This window comes from Aegilops tauschii, chromosome 1, assembly GCF_002575655.3.
Source record: "Aegilops tauschii subsp. strangulata cultivar AL8/78 chromosome 1, Aet v6.0, whole genome shotgun sequence".
In the NCBI taxonomy this organism is placed as follows: domain Eukaryota; kingdom Viridiplantae; phylum Streptophyta; class Magnoliopsida; order Poales; family Poaceae; genus Aegilops; species Aegilops tauschii.
In genome coordinates, this window is record NC_053035.3 from 430,731,060 (window position 1) to 430,757,510 (window position 26,451).

General features: G+C 45.4%; 2 protein-coding genes and 2 long non-coding RNA genes across 4 annotated transcripts; 3 read left to right on the forward strand and 1 right to left on the reverse strand.

Moving 5' to 3' along the window:
- Positions 1-870: 870 nt before the first annotated feature.
- LOC109748475 (uncharacterized) lies at positions 871-2,121 on the forward strand. The gene is made up of 2 exons (XM_020307498.4): positions 871-1,264; positions 1,375-2,121. The coding sequence occupies exons 1-2, from the start codon at positions 1,120-1,122 to the stop codon at positions 1,998-2,000; spliced, it is 771 nt and encodes a 256-aa protein (XP_020163087.1). The 5' UTR covers positions 871-1,119; the 3' UTR covers positions 2,001-2,121.
- Positions 2,122-2,202: 81 nt separating this feature from the next.
- LOC109748476 (rac-like GTP-binding protein 5) lies at positions 2,203-5,517 on the reverse strand. The gene is made up of 7 exons (XM_020307499.4): positions 5,086-5,517; positions 4,339-4,426; positions 4,064-4,173; positions 3,880-3,943; positions 2,818-2,882; positions 2,638-2,703; positions 2,203-2,558 (listed from the first exon to the last, which is right to left on the reverse strand). The coding sequence occupies exons 1-7, from the start codon at positions 5,182-5,184 to the stop codon at positions 2,457-2,459; spliced, it is 594 nt and encodes a 197-aa protein (XP_020163088.1). The 5' UTR covers positions 5,185-5,517; the 3' UTR covers positions 2,203-2,456.
- Positions 5,518-6,051: 534 nt separating this feature from the next.
- Positions 6,052-7,097, forward strand: LOC141023422 (uncharacterized). Its single transcript, XR_012184843.1, has 2 exons — positions 6,052-6,486; positions 6,581-7,097. It is a non-coding gene; the product is annotated as an uncharacterized lncRNA (long non-coding RNA).
- A 3,333-nt stretch (positions 7,098-10,430) lies between these two features.
- On the forward strand, positions 10,431-11,179 carry LOC120964415 (uncharacterized). Its single transcript, XR_005756615.3, has 2 exons — positions 10,431-10,714; positions 10,792-11,179. It is a non-coding gene; the product is annotated as an uncharacterized lncRNA (long non-coding RNA).
- The last annotated feature ends 15,272 nt before the right edge of the window (positions 11,180-26,451 follow it).

Consider the following 26,451-nt stretch of genomic DNA (forward strand, 5'->3'; position numbering starts at 1 on the left):
GCGAACCTCCGCTCCCCGCTTCATCCGCATCTATAGTAATTATATCATAGTGTCCGAACATGCAAATGTTGAATGGTGCACTTGACCCAACATCACGAAGAATATTGAGACAAGATGGAATGCAGAGACGCCGTGGGAGGTGATGACAACTTGTGTGAGGATAAGGTGACAGAGTGCGGAACGGTCTGTAATTTTATTTTATTCAGAATTTTTGGTCTGTTATTTGGGAAAACCGGTCATCCTGCGCAAGGACATTGTTGAGCAGAATCCTGCGACGTCCGAGGAAATTATCCAAATGCATGCATCAACAGACTTGTCACGACGCTACTCATGAGGATGATGAGGTTCAACATTTGTGGGCGATTCGATTCGAATAAGTAGAATTCAACAAACTCGACATGGAATGGAATGGAAGAGGAAGAAAACAAGCAACGCGTGTGTTTGGTGGTAAAAAGGAAGCAAGTTGAAGCATGGCCGGCCTCTTGGTAAATACTACTCCCTTTATAAACTAATATAAGAGCGTTTAGATCACTATCTCTTATATTAGTTTACGAGAGAGTAGTACAGTGTAGACAGTAGTAGGAAAAAGAGACTCTGAATGACAGAAGCTGTTCTGTTGGTCCCCTCCCCCCTCCCCTCATTTCATTTCATTTTCACTGCAGCATGCATGGTACTACAGTAAAGACAGTGGTAGTGGAGGAGCCTGCTAATTTATTTGCCTGCCCAAGCCTTTCCGTGCACGGCACAGACGGATAGGATCAATTGCGTTGCGTTGCGGTTGCGTTTGCGTTTGCGTGTCTACTGTGTACCAGTGTACGGGAAGGTGAATTGATGAGCCCTCTGACTTTTCTTCGTTTCCTTTCCGTGGAACAGAGCAGGAGCAGAGCAGCTGCTCCGCCTTCACTTTCTCCGATCTCATTTTCATCTCATCTCATCCACGCCAACGGACGGACGGGCCCATCTCTTTCCCAATTTCGTCGTCCTCGTCGTCGTCTTCTTATTCTTTCCGTGTCCGTCCACCATTGCTGCTTATTTCTTTCTTTATTTCTTTCTTGTGATCAATCTACCTATCTATCTGCTTCTGCTTCTTCTTCTTCTTCTTCTTAACACTGAACGACAATGTGGCTTGGGATCTCCATCTCCAAGCAAGGACAAGGACAAGGACAAGGAGCGGCGGCTGTAGCAGTGGTCGCCATGCTCGGCCTCTGCACCATATCCATACCCATGTCGATGCTGCCTCTCGCCGCACCCACCATCCACCACGGTACAGTACATACATATTCTTCCCGATCGATCCATCTTCTCCTCCATGTCGATCGATCCATCTTCTTGTTATGTGCTGTGCATGTGCTTGGCTCATTTTGGGATGTGCAGAAGGAGGCGCTCAAGGCGGAGGGGGGAACCCAAACCCAGCCAACGCGCTGGTGGCGCTGGTGAACGCCGACCGGGCAGCCGCCAAGCTACCCGCCCTCCGCACCACCAAGGGCCTCGGCTGCATGGCGCTGCAGTGCATCGCCCGCTGCCTCGCCCTCTCCCCCGCCACCGCCTGCGCCGCCGACGGCACGCTGGCGCCGCCCTGCCACCCGCCGGAGACTGACATCACCGAGGTCTACGCCGCCAACTGCGGGGTCGAGCTGCCCACGGTCGACGTCGTCTCCGGCCGCATCCTCGGCTGCAGCAGCCAAAGCTCCGACGGCGTCAGCGGGGACGCGCTCCACATGGCCAACGCCACCGTGGTGCGCGGCAGGGAGCACGCGCAGGTGGGCGCCGGCGTCGACCGCGGCGGCTTCTGGTGCCTCCTCTTCAGCAGCGGCAGCCCCAACTCCAGCTTCCAGCTGGAGGCCGCCGGCAGGGGCATCGCCCAGCAGCACGGCTGCTTCAGCGACCCCGACGCCACCCTCTCCTGCACCACCTCCGCCGGCCACCACCAAACCAGACGACTCACCGCCGGAGTCACGTCCTTTGCCTTGGCTGCTTCCACTCTGCTTTTCCTCCTCTAGTCTAGTCTAGTAATGAATAAGCTAGCAGAGACACCCTAGAAGATACTAGTATTACTCGGACTTGTAACTTTGCTATTCAAACAGTCTGTCAGTCAGTGATGAGTGTGATCATTTTTCAAAACATTTGGGATTCATCTAAATTTGCCACTGCAAATCCAAAATGCAAAAAGCACAAACAAACAAATAAGCAGCTAGTAGTATATTTCAGTAAGTACTAGGATTGGATTGAGCAGTCCATGTTCATCGTGTATATATAGCACACTACCCAAGTTCATCATGAGCTGCTGCTGCAACTTAGTAAAAATTATGTCAATCCTACATATATTCCTTATCAAGCCAAACTAAATTATACAACAAGGAGAGGCGAGGCGAGGCAATTATGATCCCTTTGATCGAAGCGAGACACTGCAAAACAAAGGGCTGCTCCTCAGCTCACTCTACCATTTTTGAGCTAGTTTACAAGATGCTGCATCCTTTCTGCGACTTCCTCTTCTTCCGCTTCTGCTTCGGAGGCTGGAGAACCACCTTGATCGCCGCATCAAACACCGCCTTGATGTTCTGCACCATGCAACCAAATCACTAACCCAATACTACAGATAGCCTTCTTCTTCACTACTAGGAGATGCACTCATTTTACCTGCTGTGTTTTTGAGCTGCACTCGATGTAGGCCGTCGCGCCAATTACCTTCTTCAGCTCTTCACCCTACAATCATTAGCCACAGAGATGAGATCACTATCTTATGCAAGGAAGCAACAGAACATACGCATATGCTATTTATTTTCTCAAGAAAAAAAAACAGATAAAGCTTCCGAGTACCTGAGCGGTGGAAATAGGAACAGCCCCAGGGTGATCCACGAAAAACTGCTGGTCATCCCGCAGATCTATTAACATCAACATAGTTGCTGAGTTATACAACATTTCTTACAGCAACAAGTAGCAAGAAAGCAGCAATAGCCGAAACATGCGGAATAATGTCACTTCTTATTAGACAGCATTTCTTACAGTCAACTCTAATTGGGAATCAGGTACAAAGCAATGCAACTCAATCTCAAGTGGCTACTACAGCACTGTGTTCCACGTGTTCTCAAATTGACTAAACCGTCGTGAATTTGACAAGAACGTGTGCAGGGCTCTAAGAGGTAATAACATCAAGAATTTCTGTCATACTGGAAACTGAATAAAATCAGGTAAAGAAAACAGACCTCGGTAGAAACTAATCTTAAGTTCAAACTGATGTCTAGTCACTGGCATAACAAAGGAAATAGCATTCTGGCCTCTGCAATATTCATTAATTTGGTATACGAGTATCATCACACCTTTATCAGAGATAACCCGAATATCATCACATCAAGTCTTAATTTCACACCAGGGAATTCAACATTAATTATAAGGATCTCAAGTTTTCGAATTAACAATAGTATCTCATGCAATACTAAAAGACACGAGTCTGCCATTTTCTTGTTTAAGGACCAACAGCAATCTCTCAGCTGGTTCTTAGTAGTAGAAAAAACTACTTGCTTGAAGGGATATATGCCATATTCCTGTATTAGAAAGTATTGGGCAGCAAGCATGCCTCCATAAAATTCAAATAGCTTGCTTGCTTTCCGTTCAACCAAGTTAGCAGCATTTCAACATGCAAAGATGGGTAAAGATGATATTGAAATATCATAAGCCTGCAGACCATCATCAGTGACAGTACAAGTGAACTCATGACAACAAAGATGCCTATACTTAGACAGGGATTTCAGACTACTTAAAGCAGAAGCAATGCAATAGGACATAAAAGGGCACGCCAAGCATAGTTCCGGCAAGAATTACAGAGAAATGTGATACTTTACAGAAGCATAACAGAGATAGGAGACGAATGGGGGCATATACCAAGCTTTGTCCCGACAAGAATTATGGGCACACCAGGAGCATAGTGCCGTAGCTCAGGGATCCACTGGAAAATTACAAGCACATGTCATATCTCATAAGCAAGATAACAAACAATTTATGAAACTACAACAAGTCATCGAGAGTGGGAGCAAGGAAACAGAGAGGATCAAAGGAGATGGGTTGCCTTCTTAGTGACATTCTCGTAGCTTGCTTTGCTGATAAGAGAAAAGGCGAGCAGGAAGACATCGGCACCTCGGTAGCTCAGTGGGCGTAGTCTATTATAGTCCTCTTGTCCTGTTAAATTCATCGCATTTTTTCCCATTAATTATTCTGGTGGGTGTGATTTATTGAACACACACACACACACACACACACACGGACTAGAAGATGGAAACAAGGATGTTGATATTAGCATGCATGTGTGCACATAACATAAATGGGGGGAAAAGAGAAGCTAACCTGCAGTATCCCATAATCCGAGGTTGACGGTGCTCCCGTCAACCACAACGTTAGCGCTGAAGTTGTCGAAGACTGTTGGGACATAGTCCTGTAATGTAATGTAGAAATGGAGGATAAGGCACGAGTTAGTAGTACAAGATGCAAAAGTGTTTGCTTGCTGTACATTTAGATACATTTGCTTCAGCTATTCATCATATTGGGTGGCAGATGAAGATGAACGAACGCAGTAGAACTTTTTTTCTAAAAGTCATTTTGTGTGTGTGTGTGTGTGCGCGCGCGCCTAGAAACAGGGAGGGAGGGAGGGAGGGGTTAACAATTAAGAGGTTTCATGTGACAGCAATTGATTTGATTTGATTGTTGGGTGGAGATAAACTCCTCATTTGGAGTCGGAGGAGACTAGCAGGGATATATAGTAAGTAGTATTTGAAAAGTAGCTAGTAAATTGAGTGAGGCTAGCATTAGCATAGCAGGGTACTCTAGTTGGTTAAGTCAGATTCTCCCTCCCTCCCTCCCTCCTCATCAACCTCCAACACAATCCATGCATCAATCAATCTTCTTTTTCCCTAGTATTTGGCATCGGTTGAACTGAAAACAAAGCAAGTAATCATGATTCATCTCGTAAAAGTGGGGAATCCATCCATCCATCCATCTGTCTTGTTCTAAGAAGAAGGGGATCTATCTATCTATCTATCCATGTACTACATGTATGTGGAGCAGTTGAAGAAGGAAGGGAAGGAAGCAGCTTACGGTGGGGAAGGTGTTGGATGTGTAGGAGATGAGGAGGCAAGTCTTGCCGACGGCACCGTCCCCCACCGTCACGCACTTGATGAACCGAGAAGCGCTCATCGCCGCCTCCACCCCCGGCTTGGCCTGCCCTTTCTTTCTTTCTTGAATTCAATCTAATTCACCGCTCCCTCCTGGTCCTGGTCGATCGATTCCCGGCAGGCCCTCGCTGCGCCAGATCGATCCGGGACCAAAGGAAGGGAAGGGAAGCGAAGGGGCTCCTCGCTGCGGTGCGGTGGTTGCCTTCCGTCGGCTGCGGCTGCTGTTGCGGTGGGGGAAGGAAGAAGCTCAGCTCGGCAGCGACAGACAGCTAGCGGAGCAGAGCAGAGCAGAGGAGGATTTGCAGTTAGGCCCCTCCCTTCCCCCACTATCACTACCACTACCACTCGCTCACTGAGATGGAGATGGAGATGGATGGCTCACTTGTTTGCTTGTTTGTTTGTCTGGTGTGGGCGTGCGTGATTCCCCCCTCACAAAACGCATCCATCCTATCTTTCTTTCTTTACTTTTGGTGTCACTTCTACAACGTCAGCACAAATCCAGCCTCTCTCTTTCATTTGACCCTTAATATGTACTACCTCTATATCTATACCTATATACCTGTACCTAATAATAATAAAGGAGCTGGTAAGCAACTTCATATTTGAAATTATGCAGCTGAGTTATGAGGCTTTATTTAAGTGGTGATCTAGATAATAGAGAATGGAAGTAGATGAAAAGTACAAAATAAAAAAGGAGCTATTGCTTCTGGCTGTATGTCATCGAAATTGCCTCTATTGCTTCGGGCAGCTGAGTTATTGCTTCATTATGTATACCGTTTTCTTTGGGTTATATACGGACCTGAAAACTTAAAAGTGCACGCGCACTATTTGGCGAGACTGCCGCTTGTTGCGAGCATATAGTGCGGCCCACTAGCGCCAGGTGTTTACTGATCGGAGCGAGGCGGGTTTGCTCACGCGCTGCTACCGTCGCTGTGAACCAGCTTCACAACTTTATCCTTATCCTCTTTTCCTCAAGTCCATCAAATCCGGCAAGGGAACAGCGTGCCCCAGAGGCCGAGGCGAGGCGGCGCACCGGAGGAGCCTAGAGAGCCGGACCAGCAGCGCGCTCTTTCTAGGAGCTGGATCTGCAGTCCCCAGCTGCTGCTGCCCTGTCAGGAAAGGGCCGCCATGGCGCTCACTCAGGAGGGCCACTCTCCGCCGCGCTCCTCCCAGCGACGTGCAACGCGCGAAGCATACCCCGGTCCGCCTCCTCCTCTTACATACTCCCGGCGACGCCAAAAATCGAGAGGCCGGAGAGGCCACTCTCCATCATGTAATTCTCCAGGAACTAGACTGGCCTCTGATCGACAAAATCGATAGAAAGGTTTCACTCCTATATCCCGCTCTTATAAGAAAAATGCAGCTGGAAATTGCATGAGATGCATGCATAATGCTCCGTATTTTCTATATATCTACAGGTCGACAAAGCTAACACGGAGCTAAGAAAGACCAACGTCAGGCTTAAAGAGACAGTCAACCAGGCGAGAGGAGTTGGCTCTCTTAGATCAATAATGAAGAACTTTCACTCTTTTGTTCTGCCGTTGACAAATAAATATGGGTCTTGTGCAGTTTCAACAACCAACTTCACAGTTGATATCATACTGATCTGCATCATTCTTGGCATTGGTGCATGGAAATCCATAGAACTTCGGCACGGCCATTACAATTCTTGTCAATGCTCACCGGAGCTTGATGTTTAAGTATATATTTTGGAGCTGGCGTTGTGCCACGAGGTAGATGAGCTAGTAGATCTCCTTCTGCTTACTAGTACTTGGCTACATGCAATTCATATTGAGCCCTCATATTAGAAGGATCCTGGAAGGATATGCGTGTGCTGCATGCTGCTTGGTGTAGTTTTCTCTTTCATGCTTAATTCGCCCAGTTGGCCATTGGAGTTTATCCAATTTTTCCATTTTTATAGTACTACACTAGTACAAAACAGGGCTTTCGTCACAGGGCAATATTCACATTAGTCCCGGTTCAGTCACGAACCGGGACTAGTGTGAGCATTGGTCCCGGTTCGTGCGGCTAAGGCATTAGTCCCGGTTCACCTGGGCCCTTTAGTCCCGGTTGGTGCCACGAACCGGGACTAAAGGGTGCGATGCCCATTAGTACCGGTTGGTGGCACCAACCGGGACTAAAGATTAGTCCTTTAGTCCCGGTTGGTGCCACCAACCGGGACCAAAGGACATGTGCTGCCCGCGTCGCGGCCAAAGTTTAGTCCCACCTCGCTAGTTGAGAGAGCTCGAGAGTGGTTTATAAGCGCCGCTGCGCCCACCCTCTCGAGTTCCTCTCAATTGCAGGCTTTCGAGCCTAACCGTACACTGTGTGCCTGTGGGCCTACTGGGCCACCTGCGGGCCTGAATCCTGGCCCATGGTTGGGTTTCTACTCGTATTCAGGCTGTGGTGGCCCATTAGATGGCACTTTTTTTTTCTTTGTTGCTTTATTTATTTTATTTCGTTTCTACTTACAATAAAATACTTACTGTTGCTATTTTTATTTATTTTATTAAATTTTATTTTTTAATTCTTTTTGCTTTTAGGTCACAAAAATTATAAACTTTCTGTTAGTGCCATTAGTTTTTAAATTTGAATTTTTTGATTTTGTTATTACTGTGTTTTATGATTCTATTCAAAAACAGATTTTGTTATTTTAGTTTCTAACAAAAAAAATCTTTATGATAATGCTTTTTGCTATTAAAATGTCTAACAAAAACATTCTTTATGAAAATTCTTTTTGCTATTAAAGGGCCCATCAAACTCTACCCCCCCCCCTGGACCGCCTTTTCAGTTTTAGAAAAAACAAAATAAAATGATGGAAATGTCAAAAAAATAAAATAAAATAAGTTTCCCATGTGATATGTGGTCTAGTTGTTGCGAAAATTAACAAATATGAATTTCGACTTTATTTGCAAAATCTCTCTGGAATTTCTTAAAATGGGCATAACTTTTGCATACGAACTCAGATGAAAAAGTTTTTATATGAAAAATCATCTACTCGAAAAGTTACATCCGAATTTAACCGGGGGAACCCCGTTAAACATTTTCAAAATCCTCAAAAACCTAACAGAAAAAAAGATACGGGGCTTTTAAGATCTGGAGAGGCAAAAAAATTCAAAAAATTTTAAATTGTGGTCAAACTGTGGTCAAACAATGGTCAAACTAATTATTCTAGAATATTAGTGTTACTAAATAATTATTTCAGTTTTTTTGAATTTTGGTCAAATCTGGTCAAACTGTGGTCAAACAGTGGTCGAACAATGGTCAAACTAATTATTCCAAAAATATTAGTGTTACTAAATAATTATTGTTTTTCAAAACAATAGTTTCAAACTCAAATAGTGAAATGTGTCACTTCATGCTCAAGCTAAATTCCTGAGGGTTAATAGAATTGACATCTTACTATTGTTAGGAAAACAACAAGTGCAGACTTGGAAACGAGGGAGAATAGAACCCGAAAGTTAAGCGTGCTCAGGCTGGAGTAGTGAGAGGATGGGTGACCGTCCGGGAAGTTAGATTATTTGGAATGATGAGGGGTGATTAGAGATTAGAGGATAGGGGTGATGATTAGAGATTATAGGTTAAAATAATTCAGAAATTTGAAAATCAAAAAAAAAAATCGCAAAAAAAAAATATCACAAAATTTCCTTTAGTCCCGGTTGGTGTTACCAACCGGGACTAAAGGTGGAGCTCCAGGCTGCGTCCACGTGGACGGCCTTTAGTCCCGGTTCGTGTAAGAACCGGGACTAAAGGGGAGAGGCATTAGTAACGACCCTTTAGTCCCGGTTCAAAAACCGGGACTAAAGGCCCTTACCAACCGGGACAAAAACCCCCTTTTCTACTAGTGCTAGTTGGCCATTGTAGTATCCCTAGTTGGATATGAGCCAGAGGAACTTGCACACTATGGCTATACTTAGTTGGCAGTTTTAATTATCTTGTTTTTTCATAGTCACATGTTTTGTTGGCATCTCTAGTAGTTGTACTTGCACACAAACCTCATAGTAGTTGGCTCTATTTATCATGCAAGTTTCTTTCGTGCGTGAAACTGATTCAAGTTGGCACCCATACAGTTCGTAGTAGCACATGAACCTTATAGTAGTTGGCATCCATACAAGGCATAGTTGCACATGAACCTTATACTAGTTGTCATTTTTTAGATTCACTATTTCAATTAGACAGAACCACACAAGTTTCCTGTCTTAATTATTTCAATTAGACGTGCATGTAAGCAATTTGCCCCATCCAACCAATGGCATGGGATAGCAATCTAATTGCCACGGTCATTAAGATGGACTTGAAGGCGTCTGGTGTGTTTGGCAAGCTACAAGTGAGTAAAGCTTTTTGCTTCCTTCCTATTTTTTTTACCTGCACATGTTTGTTCTCGTATTTGCATAACTAAGCATACCAGTCTGGCACAACAACCCATGACAGTTGCATAGATGCTTATACGTTTTTCTCTCAAAGGTAGTGGAAGGGGGAACAAACAAACAAATCAGCATCAGTTTGAAATAAACAAATCAAATTTTGGCCGCACTTTTTTTATCAAACTAAACATCCAAGTAAATTCTCTCAGTTGCTCAGAAGGGTCTTTTCAGTTGCACACATGCACACACAAGTTGCACAAATAACACACATGATGGGCATTGTTTTTCGTTGTTATATTACACATCTTTTTCATGTTTCCAAGCTTTTCACAAAGGTTGTATTCCAGCTGCACACAATAGACACAAGTCTGGAAGTACTTTTATTCAAGTAAAAACACATCCAAACTACTTCCGGCAGTTGCACAATTTCATTTTCAAGTTGCACAGAATGGAGCCATAAGTTGCACACCACAAACCTATCTAGTTCCAATATATTATCAGGTTTGCTGCCGCATACATTTTTTCTGTTTTTCCATAGTTTCACACAGGGGATTCTTCCAATTTTGGCCAAGACGACATAGAACATGGAGTCCATGTCTTCTCATGAAGTTTTTTTTTCATGCATCAACAGCCTTACAAGCAGTAAAACGTCTTCTTTTTCTTTTGTTTTTGTCTGCTAACCAGGTGTTGGGTGGATAAGCTTCTAGCAAACAAATTTAAACAGAAGAAGTGATCACCAAGAAGCAATCTGCTACTATTTATTTTTCAGTTTTTTAGCCATTGTTTGCCTTCTAAACTAAAACATTACTGCATTATAGATATATCTAGTAGACTATGTGTAACAAACCAGAACATATGGCCTATATACACTAGGTATTTTTACAGCAGTATGTCCATTTTTTTTCCTCTGTCAGTGTGTGAGTTGCACAATATGAAACAAAAGTTGGTTGGATTACCTGAAATAGTTGGTCGCAACCAACACAAAAGTTGCACAATATGCATTTCCCTGTTTTGTGTGTTCATGGAGTTTTATGTGTGTTTTGGTAGAAGTTTGGTCGAACTATTTTCGGAGCAGTTGCAGTCAACATGAAGAAGGATTGGAGAAGTTGAATTCGAGGTGAAGAAGAAGAAGAGGAACATGTCACCTTGCTTCCTCCTCTTTTCAAGTTGAAGATCTACAACAACCCGGTACGCCCCCCTTCTCTCCTTCTCTTTTCCCCTCAAAAATTGCATATATCAGATCTTCTTATTCTTCATCTTGACAGATCTTCCATGACAGCTCCTGAGATAGGGAAGGCTCCCATGGCGTGTTCCTGGTGCTCCTTTCATGGGGATGAAGATGGTGGGCGAGGCAGTTGGAGATGTGTTGGTGTGCATCACATGATTGGTGAGACTAGGAAGGAGGAAGAGAAAGGGGGCGTTGGGGACCAGGTGGTTTTTGTACTGGGTTGCCCTCTCCCTTTCTTTACTTTTGGGATTGGGTGGGGACAAAAACTTACCATATGTAGGACACCGCTCGGGACCGCTGGGGAGGCAACGACCGCTCCCTAGACGCGTCCATATCCCGTGAGATCCCTAATGTTTCACATCCACACAGCTATCCCAGTGGCTAGCACCTCAGTCGAGTACCCAGGAGTCCTGGGTTTGACCCCAGCCAGGGCCCCTTTTTCTTTTTCACGTCTCTTTTTTGTGCAAATTCAAATGCTTTTAAAAATATTCATATCTTTCAAACCCTAACTCCAAATCTAATATGTTATATATGAAAATCCCTCAGAAAAATGTGTAAATTTCAAATATGCTATTATCTTGCATGTCAATCATTTCTGGAATTAAGTTTATGGTGCAAACTTAGTTAATATCTTCTCTACATGGGGTATTTTGGAAAATCGTATTACATATGTGTCAGTGTCAAAACCGGCAGATCTCGGGTAGGGGGCCCTAGCTATTAGATCGGATTGATGGGTAACAGGAGAAGAACACACAGGGGATTTACCCAGGTTCGGGCCCTCTCTATGGAGGTAAAACCCTACGTCCTGCTCTTGTTTATATTATGAAGGTATCGAAGTACAGAGTTGATCTACCTCGAGATCTTAAGTTATGGTCTAAACCCTAAGGATATTGGGTGTATGGATCCCTTCTAAGGCGGCGGGGCTTTCCTTTTCTCTCGCACGGCGGGAGGCACACACGGTGGGGGAGGCTCGACCCATCTGTTGTGCTGCCTGGGGCTGCAGTGCTGTCGACTGTTGGATGGGCTTCGGCCGATGGATCCTCGCCGCGGCCAGGGGGTGTGGTAGCCTCCCTTCTGCCAGAGGTGATCTCCCCGCATCTGCATGGGCGAAGGAGTTCTTCCCTCGAATGCTTCGGCTGGCGTCTGGCGGCGCGGCTCGACAGATCCGGGCGAAGTCGGCCAGATCCGGCCCTCTCATGACGGCTTGGGGTTTCGGTGATTGATTTGGCGATGCAGGTGTGGTGGCCTGGGTTCGGCGGGTTCGGGATGGGGTGGCAGCCCTCCCTCCCGACTCTGTTGGTGCTCGTTAGTTGCAGCGTGGTGGTGAAGTGGTGGTGGGTGCCAGATGATGGCCCGTCTTGGCTGCCGACGAGGTTTGTGGTGGCTCCTGTGCGGCGACAACTCGGTTGCTATGCGGGAGGTGAGCGGGTCAGCGGATTGCGGTGCGTGGGGGTAATGTCCAAGATGCTCCAGGTGAAGGTCTGCCCGGTTGTTGACCGGCCGGTGGCGGCAGCGCCTGCAGGCGTCTTCCTCTCCTTGGAGGCGCTGCCATGGAGATCTTCGACCACCTGCCCTCGGTACAACACCTTCAGGTGAAATCCTAAGGCCCGGTGTCGGGTCAGGACGACGTCGTCCTCGTCGCATCCCCCTTTGGGGCGTCGCCTTGAAGCTATTTGTACCTGTCCACACATTCCATAGGATGGACGCTCACCACATTGTGGTTGGCTGGTGTCCAACCAGTGATGTGAGTGGTTGGCGTTGCAACTTGTGCGGTGACGATGATTTTGGTATGTGGAGCTGGGTCATGGCTTGTGCTTCTGATGTCGAAGGTTTTGTTCGCCAATGGATGCACCTATGTTTGTTCCCCGCGGTGGCAGAGAAGTCGGGGGTGCGTGTGGCGGGACCCCTATGACAACGATGACTCCATAAGGGCGGCTTCAGCGGACGGTGCTCTCCGGAGGTTGCGCTGAACCAGGTCAGTACGAGGCTTGCAACTTTCTCCAATAGGCGCATCAGCAAAATCAGAGCTGCATGTCCTCGATGTCTGTGGTCGATTGTTTGGCAATGGCCGATGTGGTCCTTGTCTGTCGTCTGTTTGGATGGGTCTTGATGGGTCATCAGCGGCGAAGTCGAAGTCACCTGCTCGGGGAGAGGTGATGACAATGACATTGCAGGAAACCTCGACAGTGTCCTCTCCTTGGTGGTGTGTGTGGTCTTATTGGTGCCAGCTTGGTCGGGTGCCCTTCTTTATGGGTGTGTTGTAACGGTTTTCGCCCGGGTTTCTGTTAATTAACCGAGCAACTCTATTATAATTTTTTAATGAATCAGGCCCTAAGAGCATCTCCAGCCATTGCCCCCCCTCCAGGAGGAATAAAAATCACCGCCTGGGGGCGAGCCGGCGGTAGAATCTGCTCTGGGGCGGTTGGGCATCCAGCCGTCGCCTCCAGGCGCTGATATTGGCCCATTCCTGGCCGCCTTTCGGCCCACTTTCGGCGAAAAATGGCCCAATATCGGCGCGAATCGGCCCATATTCGGCGTGGTTTTTGTGTCAGATATTCATCACAGCAAATCAATAAAAATCAAATAGTTCAACAAATAGTACAACAACAAAATAGTTCAATACAAATTATATAGTTCAAGAAATAAAAACTCATATTTCATCACACGTCGAGCTAGGCGTCGCCCTTGATCCTCCATAGGTGCTCCACCAGATCCTGCTGCAGTTGTTGATGCACCTGTGGGTCTCGGATCTCCTGACGCATATTGAGGTAGGCAGTCCAGGTTGCCGGTAGCTGGTGATCAACTTCGGCTAGAGGACCCTTCCTGTAGTATGGTTCAGTGTCAAACACTGGCTCTTCCTGCTCGCTCTCAATGATCATGTTGTCCAAGATGACACAACAAGTCATGATCTCCCACATTTGATCTTTCGACCAGGTCTGAGCAGGGTACCAGACAACAGCAAATCGAGATTGGAGCACACCAAATGCCCACTCGACATCCTTCCTGCAAGCCTCCTTCACCTTGGCAAAGTGGGACTTCTCGCCTCCTGGCACAACGTTTGAGATAGTCTTCACAAATGTAGACCATCTCGGATAGATGCCATCAGCTAGGTAGTACCCCTTGTTGTAGTGCCGCCCATTGACCTCGAAGTTCACCGGAGGAGAATGACCTTCAACAAGCTTGGCAAAGAGAGGGGAGCACTGCAGCACATTGATGTCATTGTGAGTTCCTGGCATACCAAGAAGGAGTGCCAAATACAGAGGTCCTGTGTGGCCACCGCCTCAAGTACCACACTGCAACCGCCTTTGGCACCTTTGTACATCCCCTGCCAAGCAAATGGGCAGTTCTTTCATTTCCAATGCATGTAGTCGATGCTTCCAAGCATCCCAGGAAATCCTCTTGCTGCATTCTGCGCTAAGATCTGAGCAGTGCCTTCCACATTCGGTGTTCGCAAGTATTGCGGTCCAAACACTGCCACCACTGCCCTGCAGAACTTGTAGAAACACTCAATGGTGGTGGACTCGGCCATGCGCCCATAGTCGTCGAGTGAATCACCGGGAGCTCCGTATGCAAGCATCCTCATCGCTGTCGTGCACTTCTGGATTGAGGTGAATCCAAGTTTGCCGGTGCAATCCTTCTTGCACTTGAAGTAGCTGTCGAACTCCCGGATGGAATTCACAATCCTGAGGAAAAGCTTTCGGCTCATCCGATAACGCCGCCGAAATACTTTGTCGCCGTGCAGTGGAGCGTCGGTGAAGTAGTCGGAGTAGAGCACGCAGTAGCCTTCCAGACGATGCTGGTTCTTTGCTTTCATCTGCCCCGGCGCCGAGCCACCTCGACGCGGCTTTTCATTGCTCGTGAGCAGGCCAACGAGGGCGACGAGGACCATGAGATGCTCCTCTTCCTGGACGCCGGCTTCGGCTTCCTTCTCCAGTAGCGCAGCGAGCGCCTCCTCGTCGTTCGAGTCCATCGCCGAGCAGGCAAATCGCCAAACACCTTGCGGGCGTGGTGGGTGCACACCGCCGGTACACCGCCCTGAGCGGCTGGAACACCGAAAAAATTGCCCGGACGATGGTGGAAAGGCTGCCGCGGCGAAACCTCCTCTCTTTTCCGGCGGGGAATGACCTATCTAGTGGTGGTGGGCGGTGGGCGGCGCCGGGATCGGCAGGGTGGCGGCCGAGCGCACGGGGGGCGGGGGCAAATCTGGCCGGTTGGCTTGACTTTTCGCCTGACAGTGCGGGCTAGGCGTGCTTTTCCCTTGCGCCGGAGCCCCCGAGCGCCCCCAATGCGCGGGTTCGGCCTGCAATCGCCGGGCCGAAAAACGGGCCGAGCCGGCTGATTTCGGCGTCTTGGGGGCGCGACTGGGGCGTTTTTTGGCGCCGGCGCGTAAAAAGTCGCCTTGGTGGGCTGTTGGGGGCGCGGCTGGAGTTGCTCTAGGGGACCGCATTTCGAAAAAAAGTATCAACAATGAAAGGAGCTAAGAAGGGTCATTGCAAAACTATTCATGCTATAAAGATCTAAGGGATGTTATATGTTTAAAAATGATTATGTAGATCTAAAAGGATATAATCAAATTAGATGTGATCATATATAGATCTAACGACTATGATATAGCGATAAAGAGATGGTCCACCGGATAGAATATTTCACCTTTTCCTACCTATTTTTTAAACTACCCTATTAGTATAAAATAAATATATATAGTTAAACATGTTGTGAATAATTCTGTGGGACAAAAATGAACATGTGCCTTTTGCCAATAACTATACTAGCAAAAGAACATGTGCGTTGTAATGCGTGAAAAAAATACCACATGTCCCTAAGCCAATAACTATAACTCAAGACCTCAATAGGTACCCTGGAGTTTGTTCCCCAGATGGTTACGAGAGAGCAAAATAGGGTAGTTGATCGTCTGGGATTATATAGTCATGATGGACGGGCCACAACTGTGTGGCTTGGTCAAGGATCTCCTTGTATAGAGCAATTACTGCCTTTGAATTGTAACCCTATCAATATAAAATAAAACTCCCTTTTACCTCGCAGAAAAAGGTACATGGTGTAGGTTCTCAAACAATCCCAACATGTTTGAATGTGGTTAATTTAAGGGCGCCTCTCTATATGTATCTCACCATATAACATTGTCGGGCAGGCTAGCCACGCCAGTTTTAGAGGAACTGCTTCAATGGGATATATTTATCTCTCTGCAATAAAGAAAGGGATATATTGTCCTTATCAATTTATTTCTTTAATTTGGTATATTAGTCACTAAAAATTTAGAAAGTATTCTCTCTGCAATAACGAAAACCGAAGTGACCGATGTGTGCCTCTCATCTGACGGGCAGGTTTCGGACTAATTTGTATCAGTTTGTTCCCACAAAGTAAGTTTAGGGGCTAACTTGAGTCAATCTGCAAGTTTTTGTATGAAATTGTACCCTCGCTGCAAGTTTATGTATCAATAGTGTAATTAACTCTTTTCTTTTTCCCATTTAAAATGGCCTTGTTGTGGGGGTGGGGGAGGTTGGAACTGCTCGGACCAGAGCAACAAAAAGCCGTGACAAGATAAAAGATAAATAGGCAACCGATTATAGGTACCCACTTACTCACTGAGACACTCACGTACGTACACATGTGTCTTTAAAAACCATGTCCACTTATGCATGTGTAGGGGAACCAACAATGGAAGTTTACTGCTAGTTTAAAAAATTAGTCGAGAGCAGATCAACAAGCGTGCGTGCAGAGTGGCATCGACCATTCAATTCCACGAAACGATCTGAATAGGACTAGGAGGCATTGGAAATTTGAGTAGCAGAAACACCGTTGCTCGATGCATTCGGGTTCCTTTGCCAGGACCTTGATGTAGAATTTCGGTTCCATGAAGGCGTGGCTGGCTCTATCTCGCGTCTCTCAACCCGTAGCTCTTGGACTGAAGGTAATCCCCACCAAGAAGTTCAGTTTGCTATGCCATAACTCTAAACATCCCAACTCTATCTGGCTGGCTACAAGCAGGGTGCCTGATGTCGTTATTGAAGAAAATGTGACTGAAAGAGGTTTCTTTCAAAAGAAAAAGTTCAATTTGTTGATCGGGCTGAGCTAAAATTGCCCCCACACAGTTGGCTAAAACTTCCATTGCATCCACTTCTGGGAATCTAGGAAACGAAGTCTTTTGTCTTCTCAAATACCCAGATCCGTTATAAAAGTTCACAAAAATGTACAAAGTAACCCAAGCAAGTGTTGAGAAAATGGTTAACCGGTAGTTGCTCGGTTCGCTGACAAGTAGGGGATTAATTGACTAATCAATAAGTTAATCGTTCATTTAATAAATTAATCTGCCGATTTATCAGTTTAACAACTACTCGGTGAACCTATGAGTAGGAATTAATCGACAAGTTAACTGGCTAATTGAATGAATTCTTGAATAGGGCCAAGCTTAATAAATTACATTGGGGTCTATAGACCACCGAACGACAATATCGCCGGCAGAATTACCCGTTGGTGCACCGTTGTTGCCGCTCCATTATCGGAGTTGGCTAAACTTGTCAATGACAACCGGGAGGTCTTCATGCACAGGTTCATAAGGACCAGTGCCATGGAGCCGTAGTCGCCGTGGTTGAACCCTTAAAATGATCAAAAGTACCTGACATCAGATCTCGTCATTGCACATGCATATGACGAGAAGCCCTAACCTCGCCGTCTAAAAGGGGACGACAAGAATCTGCGCCGGAGCTCTGTTCCTCCTAACGAACGAATTCGTAGAGGGTCGAACCGCGAAAGATCAACTGGAAGATGAAGCACCGCCATCCATCAGAGCGCCGCCTCTATGAGAACAAAAAAACCCCGAAACCAAACTACTAGCTAGAGCCGAGGTACCGGGATTTCCTCCGAACGACAAGCAAAGGGGAGGAGAATTCACGAGCTTGCTGGTGGAGTTTGAAGGAGACATTACTAGGAAAAAGCCTATAGTAGATCAGTAGTAGTAGCACGGGGTAGGTAGCCGGTGCTACTGTTACTTAGCAGTAGCGCGGCCCAAAACCACGCACTGCAAGTAAACTTTAGCAGTAGCGCGCTTTTTGGTAACCCGTGCTACTGCTAAGTGGTCCCCACTATACACCCTGGGGCTAGCCATAGTAGAAGCGTGGGGTATAAACCTGCGCTACAACTAACATAATAGCAGTAGTGCAGGCTAAATAAACACGCGTTGCTACTGCGCTGCTACTGTATATACACTACTAGAGAAAACCTTATACACAGAAACTTACTAGCAGCGCGGTTGAAAAACAGAAGCTACTGCTACTTAGCAGTAGCGCTCCTTATAAACCCGCGCTACTAATATCCCAGTAGTAGTAGCGCGCTAGGTGAAAAGAGCGCTACTACTAAAATTGCCAGGGCGTTGCCTCCAGACTAGGTATAGTAGTAGCGCTCTTTTCGTACACGCGCTACTGCTAACGTACTTAGGAGTAGCGTGTTTCGCCAACACACGCTGCTGCTAAGTATCATCCCCTCTTGCAACTAAGTTTAGTCCCATACTGCTAAGCGAACAGGGTGTTTACCACCTTAAATATGCTACTTGCAAACTATCACAAGCACTTGGTCTTCATTGAACTCTATGCGTAGGATTTGTGGCCGCAATATGAATCTTCACCTGTACCTAAATAGGTAACGATTCATGTTGACTATTTAGATTCTACACAAAAAGATCATTCATGACCAATGTATTTTTGATGTTTCTTTTTACATGCTGAGCCTTAGCAGTAGCGCGTTATCGTAGAAGGCGCTACTGCTACAGAGTTTAGTAGTAGCGTGTTTCCCTAAAGAGCTCTACAGCTAAAGCCATCCTATCTTCTACGCCCGGCTGGCCGCCCCTCACTCTCCCCTCCACTCCCTCCTCCATCCCCTCCCTCACCCCGTCATCCGCCGTCGCCGCAGTGACGCCAGCTGCTACCGTCGTCGCCCCCTCCCTCCTCCATCCCGCCACCGTCGCCCCCTCCCTCCCTAGCTCCCTCCTCCATCTCCCTCCATCCCGCCATCGTCGCCCTCCCGCCGTCACCGCCACTGAGGTAGCTCCTCCCTCGTCCTCCCTCCCCCTCCTTCCCGCCTCCTCCCTCCTTCCTTCCCCTCCTCCCTCACTCCTCCTTCCCGCCTCCTCCCTCCTTCCTACCCCTCCTCCCTCCCTCCCTTGTCTCTGTTCTTGTAGAATGTAGGTTATTTAAATGTAGATTTTAGAATGTAGACATTGTAGAATGTAGGTTTTTTAATAGAATAATTTTTTAGACTATTTTAGGTGTTTTGAATAGAATAGGAAATTTTAGGTCTTTTGATTAGAAATTTTACTAATGGAAATTTTTAGTTGGTAGAATTTGAAATGGATGGATGGTTATATTGATGGATATATAGATAGATGGATGGATGGATAGATGTTAGGGCTAGAACTACGGTATAGACAGGTAGAATGTAGGTGCTTAATAGAACTAGTTTATTTATAGTAAGTGCTTAATATAACTAGTTTATTTATAGTAAGTGCTTAATATAACTAGTTTATTTATAGTAAGTGCTTAATATAACTAGTTATAATAAGTGCTTAATAGAACTAGTTTATTTATAGCAAGTGCTAAATAGAACTAGTTTATTTATATTAAGTGCTTAATAGAATTAGTTTATTTATAGTAAGTGCTTAATAGAATTAGTTTATTTATTGTAAGTGCTTAATAGAATTAGTTTATTTATAGTAAGTGGTTAATATATTTTGTTTTTGCAGAAATCAAGTTTGCCCCTGCCTCATCCCCGCAGTCGTCCCCATCGTCGACCCCTTAAGACCTCTAGGTGAGAATAGCCAAATGATAATGTGTTGTAAATGTCGACGATGAAAATGCTAGGGCTATATAGTTGCCATGTCATTGATGTCGATGATGATGCATTCTTAATATAGAGTATGTCTTGGTGTGCTTGTTTGCAATTTGCCTCCGAGTGGCCTATGTTTTGCCGGAATGTTGATTCGTTTCCGTCCCGGCAAATTTCAGGCGCTTGATATGTCCTATTTTAGCAAAGGTCATGCCGGATTTTTTCGTGAATTTAAGCATGACTTGTGCTAGAATATGTAGAAAATATCGAGTGCCCCGGATTTGCTAGAAAGAGAATTAAACGACATTTCGAGTTGACTTTTGAGTTTTCTGGTAGTTGCCTGCGATCGATTTTCAATTAATGTTTCAACTATGAACATAGGAAATGTCTGACGACGAAAAGGATTTCGGTATGTGCGAATACTGCGAAGACGAGCGTGGCCTGTGCGACAGACATTTCCTAGTTGATGATAGGCGCTTCAGCATCAAGCTGGATGAGACCTTCAAAGTGGATACAGTAAGTCACAACGACAAATCTTTTTTCGTAATTAAGCATGACTTCTGCTTCTTTTGCTTCAACTTATAATTGTAATTCTTTACTATTCTACTAGCGTATCCCCTGCCATGCAAGAATTTTTGTCTTGGATAAGATTGGTTTCAGTCCTATGAAAACTATGGAGGTAAAGAGAGTTCACTTGAGGACCGAGCATGGTTATACTTTCGACGCAAAATTATACAATGCAGACACCTACACCTATTTTGAATGCAAAAGTTGGAGAGCAGTATGCAAGGCTTATGCATTTGAGCCTGATATGCTGATCAACTTTGATATTCGTCCGGAAGATGATATTGAAGGTAATATCGACATCTGGGTCGATGTGCAGACGCCTCCAGTTCTACCATTATGTGAGTTTCTTAACCATATTTATATCTTCGATATTGTTTATTCAAAAATAGTTGACAACTAATTTCTATTGACAGCTTATTTCCATTCAAGCAAACATGCCCGGCGCTTGGTAGACATGACCTACCACTGTCCCGAGGCTGAACGAAACTGCGAGGAGATAAGTCATTATATTTCATGGCTTGAGGATCTTGATGCTGTCAAGAGAAATTATTTTCCTGAACTTGAAAATCTTAGTACTCAAAATGTGCGACCAATAGTGTTCGTATTGAACTACGGTCACATCTATTTAGGAAAGATGGTAAGGTTTTTACTATTTGTCCTTAGTGCATCTTTTGCATACATTATTTTTAAGCTAAACTTCATTGCTAAGTATGTTACTACGATGTTGTTCAACAGGGACTCCTGATGATAGTTGTGCCTCATTGGATCGAGTCTAAAGGTCGCATGACAATGGTTAGCTTACGGCCAAGACATCCTACACCGCACATGAGTGCATTCAGGATTTCTAAAACCGAGTAAGTCTTAATAGTGAAAGACTGGAGCAGAATTGTGAAGGATCGCATAGAAGTACTAGGGGGAAGCAATCAAAAGTGCAACACACAATTAGGAGACAGGTTCATCTGCATGCTCCAATATGATGAATCAGGACTGCTACACATGTTCTATGCTATTTTACCTGAGAGAGAGCAGCAGGAGTGATTAGCTAGCTAGAATGAGTTTGAAGATGATAATGTGCTACACTATGACTATGATGATTAAATAGCTAGTGTTGGTGGTAATGACTGATGATTATTATTAGCCAGTGTTGGTGGTGATTAGATAGCTGCACTATGACTATGATGATTAAATAGTGGTAATGACTATGATGATTATTAGCTAGTGTTGTTGGTGATGATATGATGCCAGAATTTTTATATGATGATGATGATGAGTTATTATATCATTGGGTGAAAGAACCGCGGATTAGTTTCAAGTGGATGGATCCTAAGTGATCAAGTCATGGATTATCACGATAATCCATGACTTGATCACTTAGGATCCATCCACTTGAAACTAATTCGCGGTTCTTTCACCTAGTGACTTAATAACTCATTATAATGTAAAAACAATCTCTAAATTGCTACTATATGAAAACTCGTATAAAGGTGTAGGAATACGACATAAAAATAGAATACAGAATAATAGTAGTAGCGCGGGCAGTGAGACACGCTACTAGTAATTACCAGTAGCGCCTATTGCGCTACGCGCTACTACTAAGTTGATAGCATTAGCGCCTGTTAACAAACGCTACTGCTAACCTTTAGCTATAGCATCGTAGCAGTAGTGCAGTTACCCGCGCTACTGATAGGCAAAAAACCCGCGCTACTGCTAGGCTTTTCCCTAGTAGTGATACAAGAGTCCAGAAGGTGGGCCCCATATAGCAGCAACACGTGCCTAGTGCCTGGCGCTACATATATCTAGCTTGGCAATGGCGCGAGTTTCGTGCCCCGCGCTACGACTAAGCTCCTCTTACCGTCTCTCCCAGCCGTCTGTTTTCTCACTGTCACACTTCACTCTTCCGCTCGAGCATCATCGCCTCACCCGCTCTGCCGTCGCCAACCTTGTGTTGTCTCTATCATCCTCTCGAGCCCCGGTGACCCTGCCTCGTCAATGCTTCGTCGCCAGTCGATCCTGCCCGAGTCCCAGTGCCCCAACTCTTCTTCCCTAACTCCACCTTGAAAGTATTCTTCTCCCGCCCTCGTCCCTCCTCATCTACTCTTCCTCTTGATCCCGCCCGAGCCTGCCGAACCCGGTGGCGAACCCGGTGGCTAACCCTAGGTCCATTGGGACGAAACCTAGGTCGATCGTGAACTAAAACAAATCCCAAATTTCAATAGATCAGATGGCGAATTAGAGAAAGTTTAAATGCGATGTTTTGTAGGGCACCTCCCCATGGTCATTTCGAGTGGTCATTCACCCATTTTGGCTCAGCTATTTGGCCACAGGAATAAAAACAAGAATTTGTCTTGATATTTGAAAAATAGATTACTTTTGGTTTTCACCTACTTATGTTGATACTTTTTGGTGATGATAAATAATTATAAAAAATAATGCAGATACCTCGGAGATCCTAGTTCCCATATAAGCTTAGTTTGATCAATTTCCATTAGCAGTTCTCTTGCAATAAAATTTGTAAGGTGGCTAATCAGTATGATGCAGATGTTGGTACTTTGTACTATTTCAGTGTTGATACTTTGTACTAATGCACATGATCTTGAGGTTATAGATCATTTCAGTGTTGATACTCTGTACTATTTGGACATGTGTATGTGTATGGACATATTGATCTTGAGCTGCTATGTATGTGATGCTATAGATGGACACATTTGTCTCTTTCTATTGTAGGGAACTCTGTGTGGCCTATGTTTTGCCGGAATAGTGATACATTTTCGTTCTGGAAAATTTCAGGCGCTCATTATGTCCTGTTTTTAGTAAAGGTCATGCCAAAAAAATTCATGCATTTCGGCATGACTTGTGGTAGAAAGTAGGACATATCGAGTGCCCGACATTCGCCGAAATGGGAATTAAACGACATTCCAGTAAAACATAGGCCATTTTTTATATCATTACTCGATATATATAATGTTAATTGACTCATGCTTATGATTGACTCTCAGTCTATTGGGGCTCCTTGTGTGACTTTCAGTCTGTTCTTGAAGGAATGATCCCTACTGTTGTCGTGCGGGTCGTTTCCCTCTTCTTCTTCTTCTCGTGATATACCTTGGTAATGCACGAGAGCGGGGGGGGGGGGGGGGAGCGACCATCACCGATGGTCAAAATATCAAAGAGGGAGTGTCCACCATATACACCACAACATACGATCGAAATATCAGCGAGGAAGAATCCTGTCGTGGAATTGTCACGGCAGATGTCCTAGCAGAAGGACTTAGTCATGGAGCCATCGCAATGGGGTTAGCTTAAAGGGGTTAAACGGGACAAAGGACACAAGGATTTTATACTGGTTCGGCCCCTTGCGGTGAAGGTAAAGGCCTACTCCAGTTTGAGGTGGTATTGCTTATGTCTCAATTACCAGGGAGCGAATACACTTGACCTACCTTTCGATCTCTTGTTTCTTGCCTTAAGCCGCCGCCGGGTCATCCCTTTATATACACAGGTTGACGCCCAACGGCTTACAGAGTCCCGGCCGGCTCATAAACAACCTGTCCGGCCTGGTGACTAATTATACTTGCCTTACAATACAAGCTATGCATATATGAGGGTTTACACTTATGGGCTTTAAGCCGCCTTTGGGCTTTGGGCCCCTTAACAAGTCCGCCTATGAACCGCCATCTTAACATCTTCATGGGCTTCGTCTTGATGAACTGCCATTGGGATAACCCGGCCCCTCCTGGGTGGGTCATACCCAATAGTCATATTCCCAACAATAGGCCCCAGGTTGATTTGAACTTGTTCATGTCAATCTTCAAACACTTAGAAAAAATCCTTCTTTGTTTGTCCTCACGAGATTTTGTAACCCGCCATGAAGTTAGCTCCTGGAATTACGGAAACCCTCCATGATGTCATCTGTCATTTAATTTTGCACAATACTCAGCATATCTTAACAGATCCTTATCTTTAATAACCATCCCGAAAATCGAGGCATTCCGCCGTCACGTATCCATTTTTTGGTCTCCTCGATTCCCGCGCATGCCACTTATCTTTCCATCCTTATAAATAGGGCCAGGGGTCCCCTTTTTTCCCGCCTTGCCTCTTCATCTCTTCTTCTTCCTCACACCGCTCTAGTGTCCGAGCTCCGCCGCCATCCTCGACCTCCGCTACTACATCGACGACGGCCGCTGCATCAACTTAATCTGTCCAGAGCTTGGTACTGCGCCTCCGCCACTTAACAGCTCAGGTAAATTTTCCTCCTTCCCTTTCCTCTAGATCTCATTAGGGTTTCCTACAAGTTCGTCGGAGTTCATCCTTGTTCTTCGCTGTAGCTTGTAACCTTGATTCAAACTTAGCACTCCCTCTGCATGGCGGCAGTCGTGATATTTGTCTTTGTTATAAGGCCATCTCCTTTGCGTAAGAAAAACCAATCTGAATATATGAACTGCTCGAGCACTGTAATGTAGGTCAAAAATATTTTCCATTATCCAAAGTGTCGCAGATACTAAATCCTAGCATCAATCTGTGAAACCTGTATGCTTCAGCACTTAGTAGAATTTACTCTTGATAGATCTTGAATACCATTGCTGTAATGGCGGCTTACATCACCAGTTATAATTTAGTCATGTGTCATTAGGCCCCATTTAAGCCGCCAATCTGGATATATACTGCAGCGTTTATCTCTGGTTTAACGAATCAACTTAAACCGGCATATTTTCTTTCTTTTAGGCTTGTTCTTCATAATGCCGAAAACAGTCACTTCATGTAACTGGGTTCCCTCCATTGTCACCGAAGACATGCTCAAATATTTTGTCAAAATCGGCTATTTATCAGAGAAGAATGTCATGCATTGGTGCGCCCCCAAACCAACCGAAGAAAGACCTCAGCCAAAGGATGGTGAAGTCATTGTTTTTACTGATCACATGAATCGGGGCTTCTCACCGCCCGGTTCTAAATTTTTCTGAGATGTTCCGCACTTCTTTCAACTCCATCCTCAAGATATCGGACCCAACTCCGTGTCAAACATCAGCAATTTTCAAGTTTTCTGTGAAGTGTACCTTCAAGAAGAGCCCAGTGTTGAACTCTTCAGGGAATATTTTTATCTGAACCGACAGAACGGGTTTACTAACGGACCCAGCTTAGAACTTGGCGGGGTCTCAATTCAACGAAGAAGAGACGTTGTCTTTCCCTATGCTCGCCCGCCGAGTCACCCCAAAGATTGGAACCAAACATGGTTCTATTGTAAAGATACTTCTCCGGCTGATGAAAATCCGCTGCCGGGTTATCGTATCCAGCGGCTCGAGCCAACGCATCATCTTCCCGAAAAGCTTACCACCGCTGAACGTGCCAAGCTTACTCCCACTATTGCAAAGGTCAAAGCCCTGGTGGGAAATGGGTTAACCGGTATTGACTTGGTTTGGTGCTGGGTTTCTTGGCGAATCATACCCTTGAGCCGCCGATCTGGCTTAATGTGCAATTACTCGGGTGATACAAAAGATCCACTGCGCCACAGCTCCGTGTGCCTCACTGATGATGCAATCAATGAAATGACAAAGACCCTTCTGAACGAGAGCCTGGGGAGCTGTAGCAAAGTGGGGCTGAACCCTTTCTGCAAACTTAACCTGCCACGAGATGTGAGTCTCTAAATTACTTACTTCACCTTATTACCCCAATGTTCTGTTAACTCAACTTTGATGATTTTCACAGGCTGCATCTGATTTTTGGAACAAGGAGTATGACCATGAAGCTGCCAAGAAGGCCAGGGCCAAAACGAAAGCCGTCAAGAAAACCGCCAAGAAGAATAAGAAGAAATTAACTGCTTCCGAGATGCTTGGTCTGGACGGCAGTTCTGAGTCGGAGGTAGCCCTTGATTCCCTTGGCTCCTTTTTGAACCATCTTATTGACACTGATTATCATTAGGATGACACGGGGGCCAGTCAAGCGGTCGAAGAAGAGGTAACTTTTATTTCCTCCGACTCAGAGCCTTTGCCAAGACCGAAAATCTGACGGGTAACCCGGAAAGTAAGATTTTCACACCCCTTAGCTCATTTGGATCCTCACTTTCTTTTGAAGCAACAGCAGCACGAGAACCGGCGACAAACTCGGACCAGTGATACGTCTCCAACGTATCTATAATTTATGAAGTATTCATGCTATTATATTATCCATCTAGGATGTTTTATATGCATTTATATGCTATTTTATATTATTTTTGGGACTAACCTATTAACCTAGAGCCCAGTGCCAATTTCTGTTTTTCCTTGTTTTTGAGTTTTACAGAAAAGGAAAATCAAACGGAATCCAATTG